The sequence below is a fragment of the Drosophila arizonae genome, chromosome 3 (genome assembly GCF_054131065.1).
Source record: "Drosophila arizonae isolate 15081-1271.41 chromosome 3, UAZ_ARI_1.0, whole genome shotgun sequence".
NCBI lineage: Eukaryota > Metazoa > Arthropoda > Insecta > Diptera > Drosophilidae > Drosophila > Drosophila arizonae.
Window position 1 is genome coordinate 5,997,275 of NC_142923.1, and position 25,626 is coordinate 6,022,900.

At 40.0% G+C, this 25,626-nt stretch overlaps 4 protein-coding genes across 4 annotated transcripts in view; 1 reads left to right on the top strand and 3 right to left on the bottom strand.

Annotated features, from left to right (window-relative positions):
• dcma (syntaxin-like domain-containing protein decima) overlaps window positions 1-5,343 on the bottom strand; it is a 34,151-nt gene extending 28,808 nt beyond the window's left edge. The window contains exon 1 of the mRNA XM_089463782.1: window positions 4,621-5,343. The gene's annotated coding sequence lies outside the window, so the exon portion shown is untranslated. The remainder of the gene's footprint in view (window positions 1-4,620) is intronic.
• Window positions 5,344-10,494: 5,151 nt separating this feature from the next.
• Elba3 (Early boundary activity 3) lies at window positions 10,495-12,034 on the bottom strand. The gene has a single exon (XM_018001646.2). The coding sequence runs from the start codon at window positions 11,940-11,942 to the stop codon at window positions 10,797-10,799; it is 1,146 nt and encodes a 381-aa protein (XP_017857135.1). The 5' UTR covers window positions 11,943-12,034; the 3' UTR covers window positions 10,495-10,796.
• Window positions 12,035-13,163: 1,129 nt separating this feature from the next.
• On the bottom strand, window positions 13,164-16,772 carry LOC149269615 (uncharacterized). Its single transcript, XM_089464268.1, has 2 exons — window positions 16,612-16,772; window positions 13,164-15,145 (listed from the first exon to the last, which is right to left on the bottom strand). The coding sequence occupies exons 1-2, from the start codon at window positions 16,655-16,657 to the stop codon at window positions 13,224-13,226; spliced, it is 1,968 nt and encodes a 655-aa protein (XP_089320394.1). The 5' UTR covers window positions 16,658-16,772; the 3' UTR covers window positions 13,164-13,223.
• On the top strand, window positions 15,134-16,606 carry Elba1 (Early boundary activity 1). Its single transcript, XM_089464269.1, has 2 exons — window positions 15,134-15,276; window positions 15,344-16,606. The coding sequence occupies exons 1-2, from the start codon at window positions 15,274-15,276 to the stop codon at window positions 16,502-16,504; spliced, it is 1,164 nt and encodes a 387-aa protein (XP_089320395.1). The 5' UTR covers window positions 15,134-15,273; the 3' UTR covers window positions 16,505-16,606.
• Window positions 16,773-25,626: the final 8,854 nt, after the last annotated feature.

Below are 25,626 nucleotides of genomic sequence, written 5' to 3' on the forward strand. Positions count from 1 at the left end.
CAGCAACAGCAACGACAACATAAGCTGAAGAGGAAATTCGTAGGGCGTATGTCTTGACACGCACGGATCAAAGCCACAAAGTGTAGGAAGGCAAAATTATAATGAATTTGTCGTGCATATATTTGAAATGAGTGGTGCGATACACACCCGCACACACACATACACACACACACACACACACAATAGCCATAGTTGGACGGAAAAGGAAGGCACACTCAGCTTTTGATTTGGCCTGCTTCACCCGATGGAACTCTACAGATAAGCATTTAAGTGACTTTAGGCCGAACACGGCCCTCGGCGGTACTAAGGCAAACGCCTATCGCATCGGAATCATGAACGTGAAATAGAAACAAAATGTTATCGTTTTGACAATACCCTGTAGCTAGGTTGGCAAGTCGTAAGGTTGTAGAGGAAGTAGAATAGAGAGTGAATATAAGAGAATGCAAATATATTTCCAAGTATACAAGTATCTATTAGCTGCTGATACACTTTTATAACTCAAATGCTTTACAGGGTATTCAGCAGTTAATCATCGTCAACTATCAACAAATTGGATTTCGAACTAATTATAGATAAATTTCTTTGTACACAAGCAAAGGCATCCACAGCCAATGACTGATTAGGCCTAGCTGTAGGGTATTCAATTGTCGATTACTTCGCTCACTCACTGTGATTATTTTGATGGCTACGATTGTCGTCGTTGTTTTTGTTGTTGTTGTTCGATGTATCGACAAATAAATTGAATTAAAGTGAAATCAGTTGCCCTTGGCTGCAATAAATTAATGAAATTGCGACAGGCGACAAAATTGAGCGAAAGCCACAAAATATAATCAACGAAATCAGCATAAATCAATGGAGGCAATTCTATTGAGGAAGTTCGTCTTTCATTGGACTTGACTTACTGTTGCCAATTTGTAAATTGAAATTGGGGCCACGATGCAACCGGTTGCCCGCCCAAACAGTCATTAAAAGCAGCTTGAGTGGCTTAACAGCTTGAGATATAAACTTATATTTAATTAAAGTCAAGTGTTGCGCTCTCTGCCTTTGACCCGAATACAAAGCGGGCCGAGCGTCGGCTGAAAGGAAACTTCTTCTTTATTTTCGGTCATTCACAAACAAATTTGCAACTTGTTCAGTTTTTGGATTTACTTAGAATTAGAGCATGTCAAGGGAAACTTATGCGATATATATGGCCAAAGGGTTTTGCGTCCTTGGCTAGTTACAAACTCATGAAATGCAAAATGTGCGGCAAGAATTTAGGGGGCCAAAAACACACACAGAAACACAGATGGGGTTTGAGTTTCCAAAGACAGACTTAAGTCCCATTACGTATACGTAATTTTGTAGTCGAAGAACTGGGAAAATTTCTATTTAATTAGTTGCTAAGTTGGTCTTAAAGTAATGTCTTAGAAATTGAAAGAATTTTTGGAATGCTCGAAAAATACTTAGTATAGATCACAAGACAAAATTCTTTGAATATAGAATTTAATATAGCAAAGCTAAGCTTCATGTCACCCACCCCCTTAGAAATTTCACCTTGTGACAGTTTTGATATTTCACTGCTATGAAAAGTTTTGCTTACTATAGAGATATGTGCAAAATATTAGAAAAGTTTTATTCCGAAAACTTGACTAAACATAATAAATATGCTCATATCAAAAGGAAAAGAGTTAGCTAATTCACAGAGTAAACTCTAAAAAGGAGTATTTTATGACGTTTACCAAATATGTTTACTCATGCCACTCGAGCATAAAACGAGCCATTAACTTGACGAGCTTAACTTAGCCCTCGACGTAGGCTTCCACGACACCTTTGAGCAGCAGCTGAAAGTCGGCTCTGCATTAGGAATTTAATGCATTGCCATAAGCTCAAGTGAGTCGCTTGAAAATCGTCAAACGTTTTTGAAATTATGCACAAATCTGTTTTTATGGCCTCCTTGGGGCAAATCATGGGCGCAGCACCTGCCATAAAGTAAAACTCTGGCAATTTATTTATGGCATCCGGATGAGCAATATTCAGTCTCATGCAGTGGCGTCATCAGGAGCGAGCTCAGCGCCCAATGAGCACAATCGAATGAAGATAAATACAAATTTAATGGGCCATAAGCCGAATTTTATAAGCTTATAGCTTTTAGCCGATGAGCAGCTCTGCGCTATTTGGCAAATTATTAAATTCAATTTCAGTTTGCAATTTCGCAATTTTGCAATTGGAGAGTGACAATTCGCAGAGAGGACACACAGAGAAATAATCGCATTACTTCCGTCAAGTGGCAAGATATGGTTGATGTGAGCCCTGGCCGCAACTTTGTGTCATCGGCGTGTTTGCATTTACATTTCATTAAAACACACGAACAGGTAAACAAGCCACAGCCCCCGCCAGCCGAAAGCCACTCACTCAACAAGGATGATGACTGCCAGCTAGTAGCTAACAGACTTGATGGCCGCCATTGAGAATCGTGGAAGGACGATGACAACAACCACGACGACGACGACGACGACGACGACGACTACGACAAGTGGCAAACGACAAGGGAAATGTAGAGGGAGGAGCTCTATTTTGTATATCCTTGTCACGGGGGAGAATTCTGATTTTGCTGCAAGACATGTAACATACAAATATAAAGCAATTGAAGTGGAATAGTTCGTTAATTAAGGCAGGTCATTATGCTACTAAATGGCTTTCAACTATGAGGCGAACTTGACAATACAACTTGGGGTTTCCTAATCACGTAATTCATTATATAAATTTGTCTTGCCTTTGGAATAGTCATTAATATAATAATTGATGAATGTTATAAGCCAAGCTATCGAAGCAGATGCTTCAACATTTCCTGTCTTATAATTGTTTTCCTGTTTTATGATTTTATAAAAATGCATCTATTCTTAAATTGAAAAATATTTCGAGTCATTGATTCTTGGGTATTTGATAAGCAATTCCTGTTGTCTGACTTTTCAATATGATTTCTCTTTTAAAGTAAGAGTACTCCTAAGACTCTCATTACTTTTTCGCTAAAATTCGAAATCTGTTATTCATCGTAAATTTCTGTCTTTTATTAATTAACCAACTGAAAACTCAAGCTAACGCTTGTATATTGTTTTCATTGAGCTTCCATTACCAATCAAAAACAAACTTCTCTTTAATGACAAATATAAATAGCAATTATTTCCGAAATATACATTTCGTTGAACATAAAAAACCAATTTAAATGCTTTGCAGTTGAAACGCGATACAATTTAGGTCTGTTCAACCATATGTCACAACAGGATCTGATTGCCTCCGCGATTGGGCGTTATAGGCACAGACAGTGGGTAGCAACAGCTTCGAGCCCCTTTCAGAATATATTTATTTATACATGATTTATTGCTGGGCAGTGCAGCTGAAGCATTTTGTTTAGCTGCCATAAAAAACGCGCTTAAAAAAGTTACTTAACTGAGCTAACGAAATGCCTCCACAATCTTGGACTCTTTTAATCATTTCAGAAGTTGCTAATTTATGCCTTTATTTAAAGGGTATTCCACACGTCCGCACACACTTTCATAGCTTGATAAATTCTTAATATGTTTCGCTTTTTATTTGACTGCAGCTGTATGTGTGTTTGTGTGGGTATTTCAAGGCACTTCTTTATGACCTGGCCAGAGTGTGGAAACGTGACTGGCCCACGGCGATGGCGACGACGACGGCGACGGCGGTATACGGATTGCGCATACGGCGCGCGTCTAGCAGCTGAATGAAAATGAAGTGAATGCCTCAATTAGTTTATGTTACGCCCGAATAAACACACGTTAAAAGTGCGTGTAAACAGAGCGGCGAAATAATAACGCCTGGTACGATGAGCAAACAATAAAAGCACTGACCAAATTAGGCAACCAGCACGTCACGCCCATAGCGCCCTAGCTGAGTGACCGCCAGGCTCAACAAAACCAAACCGACAGCCCATCGCCCATCGCCCACCACCCACCGCCCACCACAAAGCAAACAGAACTGTCACTTGTCACTGGCGCCTGTGGGGCAGGCGGCTTAGACAAAGGTAAGTTTGGTGTGGAAGGAGGCGGTGGTGCAGCCAGAGCTGCGCCCCGGGCCGCTGGTCAGATAATTTCCTTTGTTCTGCATGGCAAATGCTTTTTTATATTTTTCATTTTTTTCTGCTTTTTTCTTTTTTTTTTTTTTTTTCGTGTTTTACTGGAGGTTCTTGTCAGCTATTTTTCCGCTTATTTTATCACGTTTTGTTGCCTGTTTATACACATTCTGTTGTGCCCCTCCATTGTGCTCACTTGTGAGTGTGTCGCAACTCAGGCTCAGACAGGTAGCAGCAATATGCAAATCAAACAAAGAGCCCCGCGCACAGGAAGCGACGCTGACAGCGCCGCCAAATGGAAGCTGAGGAACGCGAGTGCCCATCAATATGGATTTCACGTGCCCCCACACTGGCTGAGAGGGCAGCGCCGCCGAGGGCGACGGCTGATGCCCCAACAAGACGTTGATCTAATGCAATCACCTCAAATTGTGACATTGCCAAGCGGAGTTTGTGTCATGTCATTTAATATATCACTCGCTTACATTTTTTAAACAATATATTAAAGTCGCTTCAAATATAAAAAAATAACATTTATACTTATTTACTTTTGTATTGTGTATAGCCTGTATTTGTTTTATTTACGGATTTTTTAATTTTGTAATATTTTCAATGCTAGTCTATTTATTTATTGTTTGTATTTTATTTAATTCGATTAAATACAAATTTTATTACTTGCTCATACATAAATGTATATGTTTATTTATTATCATAAAGTTTGTTGTTGTATTTATTTATTTTTGTTTTTGTTTTTTTTTTTTTTTTTCAAAAATTTTACGCTAGTTTAAAAACGTCTTTTTGCGCTTGTTTCACACATGTAAAGTTTATGTCTTGAAATAAATTCCATTTATTCGGCTATATTTTTGATTTATAAACAAACTTTGATATGGTAAAAATATACTTCAAAGCTGTCAAATTTGCTTTGTGCGGATTTTTATTGTTTTATTTATTTGATTCACCGAAATCTGAGGTTTTCTTTGCATCGAGCAGTAAATTCATTTCTATTTTCGTTTTTCGTTTATTTATTTGCATTTGTTTGTTGTAAGCAAATAGGTAAATTGGCTGTCATAATAAAGCTGATTAGATCGTTTGTGGCTCAATGCGGCAACTAACCATTTGATTTGCTTTGCACCGAATGTTAGAAACAATCACGTATACGCCTAGAGTGCCTCGTGCATTCGACTCGTTGTCGCTGAAACATGCGCGTCGCGTGTGCTCTCGACTCAACGTCCGCGTTTCGACTGAGACAAACAGCAGTCGTACACACACACACACACACACACACACACTGACGCATGCCAGCTCAGCTGCCAGAGGCTGCGCCGAGTGATGTTAGCCGAGTGGCCGAGTTAACAGTCGGTTAGCAGAACTTTAGCAGCAACAGCAGCAGCAACAGCTGAGCTGGTAATTCATTCATAATTATTTTGAGTGAATTTCGGTACTTGGGGGCGCAATCTGCTGCGCTGCGAATCAATTTACTTAAGGAAAAATGTGCCACTGGGGAGCAACTGGGCAGCGCGTGTCCTAGACGCAGATATTAAGCAGGCAATTCAAGAAATGCCTATGGCATATATATATATGTATAAATATATAGATATATATGCAAAGCAGCAGAGCAATAGCCCGTAGTGGAAGTGAATGTTGACCTTTTTTGGTGGAAATAAAAAATAACATGCAAAGAAATAAATGCGCGTGAAATGTCAAAATCAGTGTGGAGCCTAGGAGCCTGGGAGCCCAGGAGGGGAGGCCAACGACAAAATAAATAAAAACATTACAAAAAAAATATGTATACAATAAGAAAACATAGAGCAGAAAGATGACAGCGCATAAACAGAAAACAAGCAAATGCCAATGCCAATGCCAAGGCAATCAAGAAAATTTGCTTCAACAAATGGCAATGGCAAATAAGAGAGCGTCAAACACAAGAAAGTCAAGTGTTTGCACGAGCTCTTGATGATGATGACGATGTTGTTGCCTTAACACACACACACACACGTATACACACACATACACACACACGAATACGCACAGACACACACTCACTTTGGCTGCGTTTGCGGCTGCCCAAAACTAACCACAAGTTCGTAAGCACTTTGATATTCCTGTGGGTTCCCTGCCAGCCATCGCCCAAGGCACTTAAAATTGCAACTTAGCTCATGCAACAAAATGTTGCATCTGGTAATTGCTGCAGCTACTGGCAACAGTGCCCCTGTCTGGCTTTATCACAGTGGCCACAGTTTGCGTTGTGCTGACAATTTTTCTAGTTATTCTGCTTCCCTTTGCATACCCATAAAAGTTATAACCCAAAGCTGGATTTATTGTGCTTAGAGCTTAGACAAACAATTTCCAAATTAGACCACAGCCAGGGCCAGCCACACGCACAGCTCCAGCTGTTCTCTCTCCAGCGCCCATCAGCTCAGCCCACTTCATCTGTTGACTGTCGCCCGTCTGTCTGGCTGCCTCCTGCTGTGCACTGCAGGCGGTCGGGGCTGAGCTTCAGCCTGAAGACTTTGAATATGTGCTCTGTGTGGGTTTATTAAACTAAATTGAGCTCCCTCTCTCACTAGCCCCCAGACCGCCCTGGCCCTCTGGCACCCGCCGTTATCTGTCGAATGCAACTTTTGCCTTTACCATGTCAAATTGTCGCCTCAATGCTCAGAATCCTGAAAGTAGATAGTGTGTGAAGGCAGAAAATATATACAACAGCAGCAGCAGCCGCAATAAAAGGAAAAGCCACAAAACAAAATAGAAAAAAGAAAGACAAAAACTTTTGCAATGCAAAAAGTTAAAGTTCTTTTGTGGCCTTATAAAGAGCTATTGATTTATTTCTTAATAATTAATGAAGTTAGGTTAAGTTTAAGCTCAAGCTTCATCATTCAACTGAATTTCACGTTCTCCATATGAATTCAAATTGTCTGCAATTAATCATGAGCTGCCTTTATATTTTCAGTTCTTTATGTCGATATTGAGTGCAACTTCTACATAAGATTCATTTAGATCCCTTAATGAGCTGCGGGTGGCATTTTCCCACACATTTCGCTACATTCTTTTTAACCTGGCCAAGCGGAATTCCATTGATACTTCTCAAACACACACGCACGCCCCGCTGACTTTTATGAAACTAGCCACTTAATCACCATATCATATCGCTGCCATAAAACCCCAACAACAACTTCATCAATATTTATGTGCGTGCGTGTGCGTGTGTGTGTGTGTTGTTAGTGCACACATGAGATTTAAGCATTTCTTCCGTATTCCGACCAAGCATCGCTTCGAATCGAATCGTACGCTGCTGTCTATCTGCCTGAATACTATTGACTAGCTGATTATTTTTATTTGGTTCGCGCAAACGTTTCGATTGAGATATAAAACTATGCCACTGCCCTGCCTACAGGGTAAATATAAACATTTATATACGATTAAGTGTGCTGTTTATTTTGATGTTTGGTTTAGTGCTTCCGTTCCTGCAGCTTCAGCGCAGCTTCTCTATGCCTACGTCTGGGCCGCCGAGGCAGGGCTGTGTCTGCTCAGATATTGCGTATACGCCGCATTAAATGGCCCAGAAAGAGATAGACAAACAGAGATGAGAGTTTCGCAAGCAACAAAGCGCAACAGAGAGGAAAACAAAAAAGAAAACGAAAACAAACTCTTGGCAGATTAATGTCGAAGTGCTTAGAGTGCCGTTCATATCGAAATTGAATTCAAACGTTGTGCGGCGACACGGTAAATCAATAAAAAACTAATCAAAAAATCAAAAGCAAACATTGGGAATTTGTTGAACACCAAATTGAGTGTCAGCAGATTATCTATCTATATATGAGTGTGTGTGCTTGTGTATGTGTGTGTGTGTGTGTATATGGCTGCCTGTACAGAAGTTGAATAAAGTTCATAAAAAACGAAAACAAAAACATTTCACAAAAAGTCAAATTAACGCTTAGCTTCAACCAAATTTCATTTCATTTCAAATGCAAACCAATTAAATTAAAAGCGTAATATGCCAATGTTGTCTGCCACTCATAAATACCCTGTGAGCAACAGCGAAATTTGGGGTATGCTGCATATTAAGAGGAAGATTTTTGGGAATTTTGCACCAGTTGAATTTGCGTATTGAATTAGATATATATTATTTTAAATTAAGTTAAACTTTTATATATATTTTCTATTGAAAGTCTGGAAGTCAATAATGCAAAAAAAAAAAAAAATATATATATATATAATAATAATTACTCAAATAATTATTAATATATGTATAATCTCATTAATTATAAGATCGCCCAAACAAACTGATTGACTTAAATGTTTTATTGGCATTTCCAAACCAAATTATTTTCTATTACCATGATTTAATGATAATACGTTAGATAAGTTAGACTAAGAGCAATAAATCACATAATATTAATATATAAATATTATTATATAGATTTAATTAATTTATACAGCTTAATGGATTCGATTCTCGATTAATTCCAGAGTATCTGAAATCAGAAACTCCACGCTCGTATGCTTATTATACCCTGAACCCATTGAAAATGGGAAATCAGGGTATAATGGTTTTGTTGAAATGTATGTAACAGGGAGAAGGAGGCGTGGCAGACCCCACAAAGTATATATATTCTTGATCAGGGTGACGAGCTGAGTTGATTTGGCCCTGTCCGTCTGTCTGTCTGTCCGTCTGTCCGTCTGTCCGTCCGTCCGTCTGTCCGTCTGTCCGTCTGTCCGTCTGTCCGTATGTTTGAACGCGTCGATTTCCGAAGATATAAGAGCTAGAGACTTCAAATTTTTTGTAAAATGTTCGTAATTACAGCGCGGATATCGAGTTTATCATTAAAAATCGATAACTCATCCCAATCTTTTTTTATCGATAAAAAACCTTATCGAAAACCAGTTATAAAATTATATCTTCTACACCTTTATTGCTAGAGTCTCCAAATTTTTAATGTATGCTTATATGCAATTTATACAATTTCGGTTTTTGTTAAAATTTACCCCCCACCCTTAAATTCACCCCCTCACCCTCACTTTTGTAAAAAGCGTATTTCAAATACTAGAGACTTGTGCTTTGGCAATTACATGCATATCCATGTTATAATCATAATCTGAAAGTTTCATGAAGATCGTACGTCCATAAAAAAAGTTATTAATCAATAAGTTCTCATAGTAAGCGCACACTGCAGCCCATGCGTGTTTATGCGTGGGTGCTTGTGTGTGTATGTGTTTGTGTATGTGTGTGTATGTGTTTGTGTATGTGTGTGTGTATGTGAGTGTGTGTATGCGTTTGTGTCTGTATGCGTGTGTGTGTATGTATGCCTGTGTGTGCGTACGTGTTTGTGAAAGACGCGAAAAATTATTGAAATAGCTAACACTCCAAGGGTTCAGGGGATCTCGTAGTCGAGCAGTCTCGACTAGAGCTTTCTTACTTGTTTTTAAATTGTGTTTTATTTTAACCACCCGCAACGACATTTTCGGTCATTTTACAATTTCAATTTATGCAAATGCAACAGCCGAGCATATTACCAGAGGGAGCGAGAGAGAGAAAGAGAGAGAGAGAGAGAGAGAGAGTGAATGATGGGAAAGAGACAAACTGAAGCCACAGGCTTTAATGCTCATTAGGATGTTGCCGCAAAACCCACTGCGCATATCCAAGGGTCGCATTTTTTGAGGGGCTGAAGAGCTAAGCAGTGTTTATATATAGAGAAAGAAAGAGAGGGAGAGAGCCTCGCCTGCATATTTACAATTGCTTGTGTACGAGAGAAAGCACAGTGCTCCAAAATTACATTTTTATCAGGAGTTTATGTCGAGTGCGCAGCTCGCCAATTCCACGGCCAAAGCCAGTTGCCATTTAAAATGCAAAATGTCTGGTCTTGGCGCTTTAAGCCAGCCGAAATGCATGCAATTAATTTGAACTTACGACTCAACGATTCGCTGGCAGCGGCTGTTGCATTTCTCTCGCATTTCTCTGCTTGCGGGTCTTACGATATTTTAATGACGCCGCTACGAATGACTGCTGCCTTAGGAGAAGAAACCCCTCATTTATAACAGCCGAATAATAGGATACGCTTTCATTTTACTTTAGTTTTTAAGAGCGAGCTTTAAGAGGCAATTTTGTGCGTAGAATTATTGAAGCAACCCAGATCATGTTGCAGTGAATTGTTGAAATATTGGAGGTACAACATATAGAATTACCAAGCATAAATGCTATTAACAAAAATAATTGCAATTAAACAAATAAAGTTCCATATGCTAAAATTATAAAAATTTATTTATTGGCCTAAAAAAAGAGAGAATTTCAAGGGATTACGTTTCTGACCGAATATTTAGCACCTAAATCTTGCAGCAAAGAGAAAAATTTAGAAATATTTCTGATATAAAGTATAATAAAATTAATATTTATATTCTGTTTAAACAGAATAGCAATATTATAGTGTTTTTTTTTGTTTTTTTTTTTTGTTTTTTTTTTTTTTTTTTATAGTTGCATGATCTTGATTAGTTCTTCATTGTTTATATAAATACCAAGCTAAAGTTTAATAAATTGATGATTTTTTTTTTTTTTTTTTTTTTTTTTAATTTTATTAATTAGTTAAACTATTTTTAATTTTTTTTTTTTAATTTTTAGATGTGTAAATCTTATAACTTGTAAAAAGGAAAATCTAGAAAAACTATATAACTATATAAAACATAAAATATTGTGGAACTGTGTTCACAACGTAAGCAGCTCAGTCTGCATTTAATGCATCTCGTCGCCAGAGGTGGAAGCAACCTCAATCTTTGCCTGACCCATGCGACACTTCAGGTTGCGGTTGATGTTGTCGACCATGTCGAAGGCTTCGATGATCAGCTCGGCCTCGTTCTGCGCCTTTTCGCTCATCTGTTCGAGGCTTCGTCGCAGCTGTTTGTGCTCCCCGCTGGCGTCTCGCTGCTCGGCACGCTGGAACAGCGTGTTGCTGGCCCGGGCAAAGAGAGCAGCCGTGCCGCTGCCGTGTTGCAGCTGGCGGTCAAGCTCGTCGGGCAGCGGGAACTCTAGCTCCAGGGCGAAGCGGCGTAGCTGCTCGAACTTGTTCTTCATCTGCTTCTCATTCTGGCTGTAGCTGATGACGACAGCTTGCAGCACCACCTCGCTGCTAGGCAACTGGATGTAGGCGATGACGTCCTTGAAGTGATTCTCCTGGCGCCACACTGTGCGGCTATAGGGGATTACCTGGTAGACAACCATTTCGGGCTCGGGGCTGTACTGCACGAGGAGCCAAGTGTTCTCGTCCATCGACTCCTGGGCGGCGTCCAGTTGCTCATCGAAGGCGTGATCGAAGCAGCGCGCCTTCAGGTGCAGCAACACCTTCTCCATATAGTTGCGCTTCTCGTAGGCGTACAGCACATGGCCAATGCAGCCCGGACCCAGTTTGACCAGCGGCGTGCCGCCCAGCTCGGGCTTGGTGCTCAGCCAGGCAACGCGGCTCGGCGATAACAGCTTGTGCACCAGTCGCTCGCCCGCTGCATCCTCCTCGTTGTATTGCACCAGCAGTTGGCGTGCATCGTCCTCCTCGTCCTGCTGCTCCTTGCTCATGGCCAAGAGGGCGGCGTCGACCAGTTTCCGCTCATCGGCGGCCAAAATGAGTTTCGCCTCCAGCTTGACGCCATTCACCCGAAACTCCACGAACCGCGTCATATATTTATCGGAGACGTCTGTCTCCAGCAGCTCCATGCTGTGCAGCACGCAGTAGCGCTTCTTGCCATTCGGCTCACCGTTGTCCATGGCGCCCTCGTCCACCTCGGCCAGAAACCAGGAGAGACGCGTTGCTGCCGCAGCACCTGCATTGCTAGCCCCGCCACAAATGGCCGAGTCATCCAAGCCGCTGTCGTTGCTGATGTTGCTCATGATTGTAGAGTTATGAATTATTTTGTAAGTTGCTTGAATCGAAACGTTCTGTTGCTTTGCTCTTGGCAAACTGATGATCGCTCCTCGCCAGCGCTGCCTTTTAAGGGGCAGCTCCTGTTGCCCCTTTTTGGCAGGTAGTCAAGATATCAACGCATTATGACCTGCAAGTTGCGCGGATTAACCCATTTGCTGATTTGTCGCGCAGCTGCTTGGGTTATCGGCCATAAAGGATTTTGTCACCCACTTTGCAGGCTTCAGACTTTGTTAACCTATTCGTTCTGTACCTGCGCTAAAAAGGTCTGCTATGCATTTAGCTCAGGCCGCTAGAGACAGAGACAGAAGTACTTATTGTTATTGCCTTAAAATTTTCCATTAGAAATGTTACAGCAAATAAAGTTCACATTTTTTTTCAGAGTACAAAAATGTTTAAGTAAATATGAAATCAAAAATCAAGCCTTGAAAATAGATATAAAATATAGAATAATACCAAATACTGGTGAAATCGAAATACTACCATCGAGGGCTTGAAATATAAAATAAATTCTCCTGTGAAACTAATCAAAAAGCATATATTTGTATTTATTATTTCTTATAGTAATGGAATACTTTATTTTCAAAAAATTATGGTAGTTCATAAAGTTGATAATTATACCGGCCGTAGAACTTTTCTTCATGAAAACATATTATATATAAATTAATTGAACGTGTTTGAAAAGGACATAAGAAATAAAGAAAATATGCTTAAATTTTTTTAATTTATATAAAATTATTAAAATATATACATATGTATTATTTGTATCCCCTCAAGCATTGGCTTATAAAAAAACAAAAAAAAGCCGATTGCTTCCCATTTTTGAATCTTGAAATTAAAATAATATAAAATATATAGATTTCCCTCTAAAATTTACTACAAATTATTATGAGGTACATTCTTATTTGGTTTAATTTTTGTATGCAAATAAGAATAAAAGCTCACACTTCTTATGCTGCATTCCATTTTTTTTAATCATTATTTTTTTTTATTTATTTATTTTTAATATTGTTCATTAATTAATTATTTGCAAGTGTTTTTATTTAAAAGCCTCTCAAAAAGCAACCAATTCTAGCTAGCCAATTGATGAAAGGTAAGCCAGTTGATTTAAATATGTTCTCTTATCTATTGCACGTATCGCTTGCCTAATCAATAAGACCATATTTAGAAATTCAAATCAGCAATGCATATTTTCGTATACAAATTTAAAACTTTTATTCTGTGAAATTGCCCAAAGTAATTTAGCTTGCTTAGCCAACATTCTTATGAATCAGCAATCGTGAAAGGGCTTCTTTGTTGCTGCTCAAATTGATAGCTACTCTATCGGCTGGCACTCCCAGCACTTTCGTGATGAAATCTTGTGTGCGTGAGTCCAGGTTGAAGATAGATTCGCTAGCTTCTTCACCCTCAGATCCAGCTGTATCCCTTGTGCTGCTGCGCGGCATAAGCTCAAATGGTATGCCCAGTGGACGGCCAATTGGTGGGATAGTGTTACGCACATCGACTGCACAATAGGTGCGAATGTCATCGAAGAAGCCCAGGTTGACGGCCTCATGAACGGCCGCGTTGGTGGCCAGCAAACAGCCGAGAACTTGGTGCGACGCCTTCAGCTGCACGCTGATGTGATAGACATTGTCAGCACGGAGGAGTATAGCGAACTGAATATCCTTGGGGCTTCGACTCCCCATCAACTTCCTCAGCTCACCCGCTAGATCATGGACCACCAGCTGCTCTCTGTTCGAACAATTTTTACAAATATTTGAGGACTGACGACGCAGCTGTATTGGAGGCTCGGTACATTTACAGTCACAGCGTCTGTATGTCTTTTGTGGAGCTTTGCAGGGCTTTATAAGGAAGGAACATCCATCATGGTGCTGCTTACATTCTGTGAATATCCTAGGATCTAGCGATCTGTCAGCAGTATGGTAATTTGATTTTTCAGCTCTTGAATTGTCCGGACAGTGAGTTGAGGTCTTGACTGGCTCGCCCAAGCTATTCACAATAGAGTCAATTGTCTTGTGATGGCTCTCAGGAATTGAATGTTTCGCAGCGAGTCCGGTCTTGGGTATCCTGTAGACCTTCCAATCAGTTTCGCTCTGGCCGCATGCACTCCTACAACCGTCGTTAAATAGTACAATCAAGTCTTTTGAGTTCTTTTCTTCGGTTGGCCCCAACTCCTTCGATTTCAGCAATGCGATATTTGAATGCAGCTCATTCACTCCGAGCTCAAGTCTGTCAACTTGATGTTTGATTCTGCCTAGTTGGTTATCCATTTTCTGTATGGACTCGCAGCTGTAGTATTTCTCCACCTCGCCGTGGTCCGTGTTGCTAACGACAATCTTTGCGGGCCTGTGATCCCTTTCATCTTGTTCCTTTCCATTTTTCTCAGATGTCACAACTATTGTTGGATGCTTGAAATGTTTCTCTGGATTCCAATAGGTTCTTTCATCTTCTGCTATATTTTGCTTATTCAAATTGAATAAGCTCCGATCCTCCAATCGAGCAGCTTTGACCGCTAATTGCTTGTCGTTAACCGGCTCAGATTTACTTTCAGGTGAATCGTCTCGGGTTCGAATGAAATTCCTCACTTTATAGCCAGACCGAGCACTTGGCTGCCTGTTGGTTGATGTGGTCTCGGTTGCCTCACCTGGTCGGTAGATGCTCGCCGAGGTATAATAATATTCAGAGAGAGGTTTCTTGATTTCGTTGCGTTCGTGCGGCAATATATCGGATCGGATTAACTTGCTCGAGTTCGGATCCTGCTCGTTGACTAGTACCTCTCGTGACTCCGGCTGCTTAGTTTCGACGATTGTGACTCTACGCTTTTTCGAATTGTCCGACAATTGTCCGAGATTATGGATCGATTCGGTCTGAGTTTCCTTGTGCTGAACAGCTGCCCTGCCCTTCGGGGCACAGCTATTGTGCTGCGCTGCGATTGGCTCCACTTCGTCGAAAATGATGCAAGTGGGCCGTCTTCCGCAATCAGGTAGATGTTGAGTGGCATTCGAGTGCTGCCCTGGCACATCATCGTTGCCGGGACATCTGTGCAGCGATCCGCCTGCAGGTAGGCGAGACTTCTTGTGGATCGCTGTCGGCACTGATCCGCGTTGCCTGTGCATCCAGTGCAGCCGGTACAGAGCTCTCAAATATTTTCTATATGTGCGTATGACATCTGCAAAGCGAAGAGCAATAAATCTGGTATGTAGAATTTACCTGGTCTCGCTCGTATTGGCTAGGGTATAAAAGAGCGACGCTTATTAAGCAGGGCATTCAGTCTTCAATTGGACAACAGACGTGAACATGGTGAGTGCACACACTACTCTTGCTCTATTACTAGATTAATTGAAGCCCAATTGTTCTCTTCCCCTAGATCAATCGCCGCCAACGCTTGGAATTTGCGCTCAGCATTTTGCCGTACGACCACAGAACTGTGGAGCTGTCGCCGGCACAGAAGCAGGTGGAGCAAATCATCACACGACTGCGCACAGACGACACCTCCGGCGAGGAGGAGAGCGGGGATGAGAAGATGCGCCAGAAGCAGAGCAGCGCTGCCGGCTTCGCCGAGAAGACGATGCGCTGCATCGAGCAAGCCGAAGCCGACGGCGTTGTCTACCCGAAGCCTAAGAAAATGCTGAGCACATTAGCGACACTGACGCTGGCTGCTGAGAAGCTGCTGAAAACACAGTGCAAGGTGGACGAGGAGAATTTGGAAGAGCAGGACGATTTTAACGAGGACTCGGCTATGGATGCGGAGACGGCGCTGGCCAAGCTCGATCGTCGCGAGCTCATGGAGAACTCCATTCAGGCAGTGAACCAAGCGCGGCTCAAGATGCTGCAGCGTTGGGAGCGCAGCAAGCGCAAGGCGCTCGACCTGCTCATGATCGAGATCGAGAAGCTGCAGACCATGGACCAGGAGCATGAGCATCGAGCGGCACACTTTGACCTGTTCCGCGAGGGCACTGACGAGCACAACACCTCCACGCCCAAGACCAACGAGGACGACGACGATGAGAAGGAGAATGACAATGTCATTGAGCTGGACGATGACGATGAGGAATATGTGCCGCACGGTGCTGGCAACAGCAACAAACGCAAGCGGCTGAAGAAGCTCGTCACATCCACGCCGAATGGCAAATTAGTTCTTCCGCACTTTGAGTTCGATCGTGATGGCAAGTCGCCCATGGTCACCATTGGACCGAATGGCACGCAGATATCGCGTGCTACCCTGAAGAGCATAAACTGGGCCATGTCTGGCCCGGCCATAACACGAAAGTTGCTCTGCGAGATCTTCGATCGGGACACCTTGGCCTTCCACACGCTCTCTGGGAAGCCCTCGCCGGCATTCAAGGACTGCGCTCGGCCCAGCAAGCAGCAGCTGGACCCACTCAAGGTGGCCGACCTGGTCTACCTGATGACCAACAGCATGCAGATGACGCCCAAAGAGGTGCGCACAGCCATCACGACCAAGTGCGCCGACGAAAACAAAATGCTGCGCACTCGACTGCAGCGACGTCCACGCAAGACCATCTAATCCCATCTATCCTATCGTATTTTAGCAACTAAGACTTAGCTTTAGGCCCAGTGCATCGAATTTTAAATTTCTATAGAATAAACACATTTTCTGCATATCGAATTCACCTGAGTTAATCCTGCCGTGGGGTGGGACTACATATATCTCGAACATTTGTGCCCATCCAAATGCACATCCAAAAAGAGTTACGAATTTTGAATTTCTAAAACACAAATATGGACTACTGTGTTGGCATTTGACTCAACTGGAAATCATGATTGATATTTACGAATGGGGTATATATTTTGGAATACTTGGGCAGGCAAATGGAATGACTGATGGGCTCTGCAGATGGAATGCATAATACTCTGATTTTTATAAATTTTGTTATATTGTTAACAAAAAGTTAAATTTTTGGGCTCATATAAATGGATGGGAGAGCTTTAACTGTTAAAATTTAAATTACTCAGGCAGCCAAAAAATAACACAAATTATATTTAGTCAAATATTTGTATGTTTAATTAAATATTTTTATTTCATGAAATATATAATCAAATTAAATTATAATTTAAGTTTAACTTAAAAAAAATAAGTGAAATTTAATAATATAGTGCTTGCACTATCCATTAAGTAAACTTTATATAATAATAACATATTTATATTATAATATTGTATTTAAATTATTTGTATATATAGCGCACCTATGAAAGGGCATTCCAGTTCAACTTAAACATTTCTCATACATTCAGTTAATGGAATTAATGTATGTAATTATATATTTAATAAATATCCGCATAGACTAAGTAGGCTAACAACGAATGAGCCAGGATTAGGCACAAATACCTTTGGTCAAACGGCAAATAAATGTACAGTTAACGCTGATATTTATTTATTCCGAAATGCACTTAGCTGCGCCATGCACTACAGATAAATCACAAGGCATTTGCATAGAGTGTGGGGCCGATTAAGTTGTGCTGCTGCAAAGGAATTTAGCAGGACTATGCATTATTTATGTGTTCTATCACCTAGTCAATATAACTCGGGAGTACAAAGTATTGCGTAGTATTTTTTTTTTTTTTTTTTTTTTTTTTTTTTTTTTTTTTTTTTTTTTACTATACGCACTTACACACGCACACATGTTGATAAAATTGATGAGCACTAGAAGAAGAGAAATAAAATAAAATAAATAGAATAATCAATTTTCAGTTGTTGCTGGCGTTGCCTCTGCTCCTTTTGACCAAAGCGTGTCAATGTGTGTGTGTGTGTGTGTGTTTTTATACCCTGAACCCATTGAAAATGGGAAATCAGGGTATAATGGTTTTGTGAAAAAGTATGTAACGGGCAGAAGGAGGCGTGGCAGACCCCACAAAGTATATATATTCTTGATCAGCGCGACGAGCTGAGTTGATATAGCCCTGTCCGTCTGTCCGTCCGTCCGTCCGTCCGTCCGTCCGTCCGTCCGTCCGTCCGTCCGTCCGTATGAGTGCGTCGATCTCAGAAGTTATAAGAGCTAGAGAGCTGAAATTTGGCATGCATACTCGTGTGTACCATACGCAGTACGAGTTTGCTTTATTTTTTCGATAATTCATCCGATAACTTTTTTATCGAGAATAATCGAAAAATTGATTTTGTTTTTTCAGCCTAATTTGAACACTTTTAAACCTGGAGTCTTCAAATTTGCGTTGTATATAAAGTTAATCGATACAAAGATTTTGTAATTTACAGATTTTGGATACCACGCCCCCTTCTCCCCCAATTTGTAAAAAACGCATTTCAAGTACTAGAGACTTGTGCTTTGGAATGTACACCTATATTCATCATATGATTACACTCTGAAAGTTTCATTAAGATTGTACGTCTACAAAAGAAATTATTCAACAAATAAATTCTCAAAGTATTGCTCACACTGCAACGCAGCCCAAGCGCAGTCGCTACTTACTGCACAGTTAGCAGAGCGCAGGCTTATGCGTGCGTGTGGATGCATGTGTATGTATGTGTGCATAAAAGAAGTGCAGAATGATTAGAGAATCAGCTTAGAGGGTTCAGGGTATCTCCTAGTCGAGAAGTCTCGACTAGAGCCTTCTTACTTGTTTTTTTTTTTTTTTTGTAATTTATGCTTTTGAGCTGAGATATTCTCAAGGAGAAAGTGTTGTGTAGATATGTTGTAAAAGAGGTAACGAAGTTGAAGCTTGATTAAGATTAGAGAGAGAGAGAGAGAGAGAGAGAGAGGGGGAGAGAGAGAGAGGGAGAGAGAGAGATTTAGCAAACTCTCTACACTATATGTGATTTTCATATTGAGGAACAAATAGTAGTAGGAATATTTAGTAGTAATACTTAGTTGCGTACCTTTCCAGTCATATAGAGCATACATTATTCGACTGCCTGACTTAACTTTGCTTGTTTGGTTGGTCAAAAGCATTTTGATATGCAAATGTTGTGTGTGTGTGTGTGTGTGCCATAAAAAGGCAGTCTGATTTGAATACATCTGCATACGCTCTCACATATGCAAACACATAGGCACACATATAAACACATATTTAGGTATATATGTTATGGTATTTTATGTACACAAAAGTTTTTGGCCAGACCTTTGCTCGCTCTGGCCTGCAGAGTTTACTTTGTGTGTGCAATATGGCATGGAGCTGGCATTTTAAAGCGTTTAACAAGCCACAACTAGCAACTAAATTGGCTCAGCAGCGTCGACAAAGATGCCTATAAATAACAAAGCTCAAAAACTCTATTCCACTGGGCATTCATCAAAGCAAAATTGATATCAATCATACGCACCATGGGCACACGCACACAATCGCACCAGTGAGATGTGCCAGAAAATTGAAACATTTTAACAGAATTGGGGAAACGTCTGCCACCCGCAGCCAACTCGAGCAGCAGCAATAACAAATGTCTGCACAGAAGTATGTATGAAATTTTTAAGCAGAATACAAATAAGAATTTTGCTCTGCTGCTATTTATAGCCCGCAAATAAACCAAAGCCGAAAATATCGCCCATAAATGTGTATATTAAATCTTCAAATTAAACAAAAATTAAGAAGAAGCGAGATATGAAATATCACGTATATCAAATATATTTTTAGTAATAAATGGCTCCAATTTAATAAAACATATTTTGAATATTGACATTTTAGAAGTATACAAATATTAGGTATACTATATATTTTGGCCATAGCAGAGCGGGTGGATTTGATTGATTTCGTTGAAAGTCTCAAGAATGTTGTCTTGTGGCAGACAAAGGGCAGCTGTCAGGAATGACAGTGGCAAAAGTGTTGTATGTGGTTGAAAATTAAGTCATTATTCTTGGCAGCAGTCACGTTTGCTGTGGCTGCCACGTCAGCAACCTGGCCAGAAATCAGAGTCACACTTCACATCCGGCATCCTGCCACACGGCTGTCCTTGTGTTGGGTTACCCCTTCTGAGCTGTGGGAGCTGCTGTTCCAGCTAAAGTGTCATCGGCAGTCGTGCGTCGCCAACCGCAGCCACCAGCAGTCGGTAGACTGAGGATGCTTCACGCATTCCTTACCAGCAACAGCAACAGCAACGACAACAGCAACAACAAGCAGCATCACTCCATCCACATCCCTCCTATCGCCTGGCAATGACATTTACACTTCAGCTGCTGCTCTGCTTGAAAGTTCACGTATATGATGAATGAACGAACGCCGCATCACTTCTAAAGCTCAAAGCCCGCCCCGTTTCACTTGGCAGCCCTTTTCGCATTCTATAGTCCATTAACTCTTGGTATTCAAATGCCGACCTTTTACTTAGCATTGGCCAATACAATTCCGCGCTTTGATGATTTTTCAGGCATCATTAAACCTGACTCTCTGGCTACGCTTTCAGCTGCAGGTGAGCTCCGGACTGAAACAGAGTTAAGGTAATCCGCAATTTGGCATTGCCATATGAATTTGTAATATCCTTAATTACTTTGAGTTGAGTTTGCAGTAATATGCCCCACATTTGGACATTTAATCTGTATCCCCTTTGTTCGGGCCCAAGTCAATTAGGCGCGGCTCTATTTTTGGTTCAATGCAGCGCAAAATGAAAATTTTAATAATGCAAATGAGTTGCCGGCGGCTGCCTCAAATATTTGCCAGCTTGTTGCATGCACTCGCTGCGGGCTTGGCTGTGCCTCGCTGGCCACCCTTTTTTGGGGCTTGCATGACATTGGCTATGTGCCATCAGCGTCAGCAACGTCAACGTCCTAGTCAACGTCATCCTCATCATCGGCTTGTCGTTTTCAGTTTTCAGTTTGCAGCTCTCAGCTCTCTGTTATTTTCAGCGTCCTTGCCGGCTCGACGGCGACAACAATGGCCAACCGCTCGACAACAATCGCCAAGTTAATTGAATTGTGTTTACACTGCAGCACAGTGCACAGTGCTCTGACAGTGCCCCGAAAATCCATTTAACATGTTCAGCTTAGTTCTCGAAATTCGCTTTTTTACTTTCTATTTTAGGCCCTGCACTTGCCTTAAATAATCATTAGCCAACTATTCATGAACGGGCATCATCTCTGCGCACAGCAGCGAGTCGAAACTCATTTTACACATTTTTTGTTGAAATCCTCATTAAAAGTTTTCGCATAAAAGTTGCCTGTTTTATAGAGTTTCAGTTCAGTTCGGCTGGGAGTTTGGAGTGTGGCAAAAGTTCTGTGCCCAATAGCCAATCGCATTGAATGCAAGATGAGCGCAGCTGCTATGCGACTATTGTCATAATAATTAGTGTAATTAGCCGACTTACCTAGCCACAAATCAAAATACGAAGCTCATCTAATCTAATCAACTGCCTGCTTAATCGCTCTATGAGTGCCATGGAGCTTAAGCGCTCTTTCGCGAAATTGTCATTTGTTTGTTTCAATTAAAAAGTTTCGTTATGTTTATGGCCGAGTGTACTGAAGCATCTATAACGCTAATGCGCCAAATGACTGCCGGATGGAGTGGGACATTCTCGCATATCCTATGGTATTAAGTCTCTGGGTATTACTACGAATACTCTTACAATAGGGTATTGTCAGTGAGTGAGAAGATGTGCTATGGCTCAAAATATTCTAAAAGATAAATATCTGCATTAAATAGAAAACAAATTAATATAAATTTTGTCACTAAAATTATTTCAATATTAAAAAAAAATATTTTTATATAATTTAAATTTTATTTAAATTTATTTATATAATTTTATTATATAATTTTTATTATATATAATATTAATATATAATGTATATATATTGATATAAAAGATTTATTTATATTAACAATTTTTTTTTTTTGCTTTTTAATTTAGTTGAAATACATATTATTTATTTATTAAAAACTTATTATCTTTTAATAATAGTAATTTAGTAATTTAATTTATTTTTAAAAATATATTATTAAATTTGCATTTTTATTTTAAATTAGTTTTATTCAATTTATAAATATAGTTTTATAATTTATAGCAAATTCAATTTTTGTCGCCATTTAAAATTATTCATATTTTAAATACAATTTAGTTATATACATGATTTAGTCCTAATATATATATATAATATATGTATATTATTTTTTCACATATTTATTTTATTTAGGTAGTTTTCAAAGTATATACCATAGGCCATAGACTATTCATAACGACAGCTAAAACTCCTTTAGTTTGTTCTAAAGTAATTTTGAGCGCGTGCGAAATGCAAAAGTTTTTGGGCAAGAGCGCGTCGAGACGAGCGACGCCGATAAAAAGTTTCGATTATAATCGCAAAATGTTCGAGGTTGGAGGCGTGCCTTGGTGAGTTTTATGACAGGAAATGGGAAATGTTTGCGAGCATGAGCATAAATCAGACGGCGTGCCAAATCTGTGGCAGCGGCAGAGGGCAAAAATTAGCCGGCAAGGCGTTCAGCAAAGTCTTCAACTGCGAATATTTAATCAGAGCAAATATCCATTTTCTAAAATACAACTCAACTACTTAGTTGAGTCTAAATCAAGGCAGCTGCTGTTAACAGAAGTCGGCCATAAAAGTCACTCAAACGCCAACTGCGAGAAGGCAATAACAAACAACAGCTGTTTCTCTGGAATCACTCATTTAACAGCTGTTACTTAACAGCGCTCAATAGACAGTGGCAAGCCACATTCGAGTAGAAATTACTGTAAATTACGCGTAAAAGCTTTACCTCTCTGTGTCTGCTCCAACTGCACTGTGTTGGATACATTAACTCGAATATGCTTTCAGCGCTAAATAGCGGTACAAGCACTATTCTTAGCTCCAATCGGCAGGCAACTGCGAATTAGGACCGCCTCCAATGCCAAGGCCATTAAGCTGGGTGCCCATTAATGACAGTGCGTTACTAGCACAATACTTGGCATAATGACAAAACTTTCACACGTGTTATTTTAATTTTTATGATCTGCAGAAGGAGGTGACAGAAGCGGAGGTATCATAGAGAGAAACGCACAGCTATAGTTGAGTCGCCTGGAAACACTTGAACTATTGAATGAACAAACAGAGTAAATATAATTTATTTTAATCAGAAATGGGATTTTATGTTTTCATATATTTATATCATATACATAAAGTAAATATATTGAATATTTAAGAATGTTTTAATTATAGTAAAAAGGATAAAAAGATGATAAGTAAATGAACTTAACATTAATTTAATCATTACATATGATTTTATATTTTGAATATAATGTAAATTAAAATAAATAATACTTTAAAACGTGTATTTGTTAAGCTTAATCACATCAATTGATCCATCAATTATTATTTAAAATTTCTGCTCAAATGAAACGAAGTGAAGTCTTGCTGCAGGGTATCTGCATGTCGACTACATTTGGCGCTCACTATTGCTGTGTGTGCATAAATATCACTTTGGTCTTAGTTCTAATGCCAAACTGACAGGTTATATATGTGTATGTGTGTGTGGGTGTGCGTGTGCGTGTGCCTTCAATAGCTGTGGCATGATTATGCGTAAAATTAAGCATACGCCGCGTACGCCATATGCGATTGCTCACATTTGAAGTGTTAAGGCGGGCCAAATTATGAGCATCAGTTGAGTGCGAGTCCTGACAGGCGACGGAGTGTTTGAGTGTGTGGCTTTATCAATGTTATTTATGTGGCATGCATTATTAACGCATTTAATTTGACTAAAAAGCACAACACTTAAACGCACAGCCCAACCGACCCATGCACACCCGCAGCCACTCGTATCTGTCAAGGGAATATATATTTAATGTGCCTTTGGGCGTTACGACAACATGTCGTATGAGTTATAAATATAGCAACACGATCATAAAAAGCACGTCAAAAACCAATTTTTATGCATGCATAAATGAAAATCAATAAAACATCTCAAGTTTAACATATATTCGAAACATAAAATGACAACACGAGCCTGTAATACACTACACACGCCGCGCCCGCCCGCCCAGCCTGCCCAGAAAGGAGTCAAGGCGGAAACAGCATTTAAATATCTTCCGCACCCCAACAACCCCAACAAGCTGCGCTAAATGAAGCGCAAAATGGGCCGCACAATGAGACGAAATATGCGCCCCAGAAGTGTTTGTTAATAGCATCAATAGGCAAAGTTCCTTCCCATGACAAACCAGCGGGAAGAAGAAGACGGCCATGATGAGGAAGAAGCAGCAGAAAAAAAGGTGACAACATTTGAATAAGCAGCGAAATGCATTGATATGTAAAACGATTTGACATTTCATTTGTCAATGAAATTAAATGAGCATCGAAATGCGAATGTTCCAATTTAAATGGTAAATTTTTACTACTTCTGCTTCTTCTTCTTTTTTTTTTCTGAACTTTGAGCAAAGTTTAATTAGACGCGTAATGAGAAAATTATTTGAAAACTGTGCCCAAGTTAGAGCTGGGGTTGGTTTAGTGCCTAATTTGTGCATTGGGGTCATTTACTGATCTGTATTTAATTTGAATTGCTTCTATTTGCTCAGCTACAAGGCGAGAAATTCATTTTGCTGTTGATAAGGAATTCAAATTATTTCATTTTATCTTTCACAATTTTTGGCTCTAATTTAACATTAACATTTAAAATAATTATAATTATAATTAATAATTATAAAACATAATATATAATATATACATATCAAATAATTGAGTATAAAGTGGTCAAGTATAGAGGGTATCTAGTATCGAGCATATTGAGTGTATTAAATATATAATAATATATAATATATAATAAATATATATAATAAATATTTTACGAGCTCCTTTTTACTATTTTTGGTATACTAGAATTTTTAGGGTAATCTGCCTTTATATTTAATAAATAATTACGAGTAAATAAATATTCTCCTGGCTGCCACTAAGCCTTTTAGCCAAGTAGTTGGCAAACAAAGCATTAAATAATAAAGTATCAAAGTTATAAGCAGCAAAAGGCCTTTAAAACTTGGCTCTTTAAATAAAGTTAATGCTAAAAGGCTTGCTTGTTAGCCCTCTTGTTAACACTCGGCTATAAATTGCGAGTGAAGCACATGGAAGTAAAAAATATTACAACACTTGCTCTAAGGCCGAGTACATTTAACTGTAAATCGTAGCAAAGCGCTGAATTTGCATTTCGCTTTTCTTATTTTTATTGCAATTGAAAATGAAATTTATATGAATTTTATTTTATAGCCAACTCTTGAGCTGGCAGTCCGTCCCACTTATGTAGCTGAAGGCCAAGTGCCACTAGCCACTACCCGTGGCTGCCGAGACTGCAGCAAATGAGCCGTGCACAGCTGCTGCAGCCAAAACCGGGCTCACACGCTCGCAGGAAGCGAAAGTTTACCTTTGCACTCGCCAACACTTGACTTTTATGGCCCTGCTGCAGTACGTCGGCTGCGCTGCTCCGTGCGCTTCATTAGCTATTAATTTTTGGGCTCTGTGGCACACACGAAAAAAGCACACACCAGAAAATAAAAAAAGGAGAAGTAGGGGGAGGGGGAAATTCCGAGTAAATATAAACGCATCACTGAGTTTTCCAGTCAGCCGGCAGCCGCATCCGACAACAAATTCAGCCAAGTTTAAAACGCTCGAATAAACAACGTGTGAAGAGCTGATCATATAAATAAGAGAATGGGTTGAGGTCTTGGCAATCAAGCCAGTTGCCTCTTTGAAGTTTGAGAACCATTTGAAACAGACTGCAAGAGCT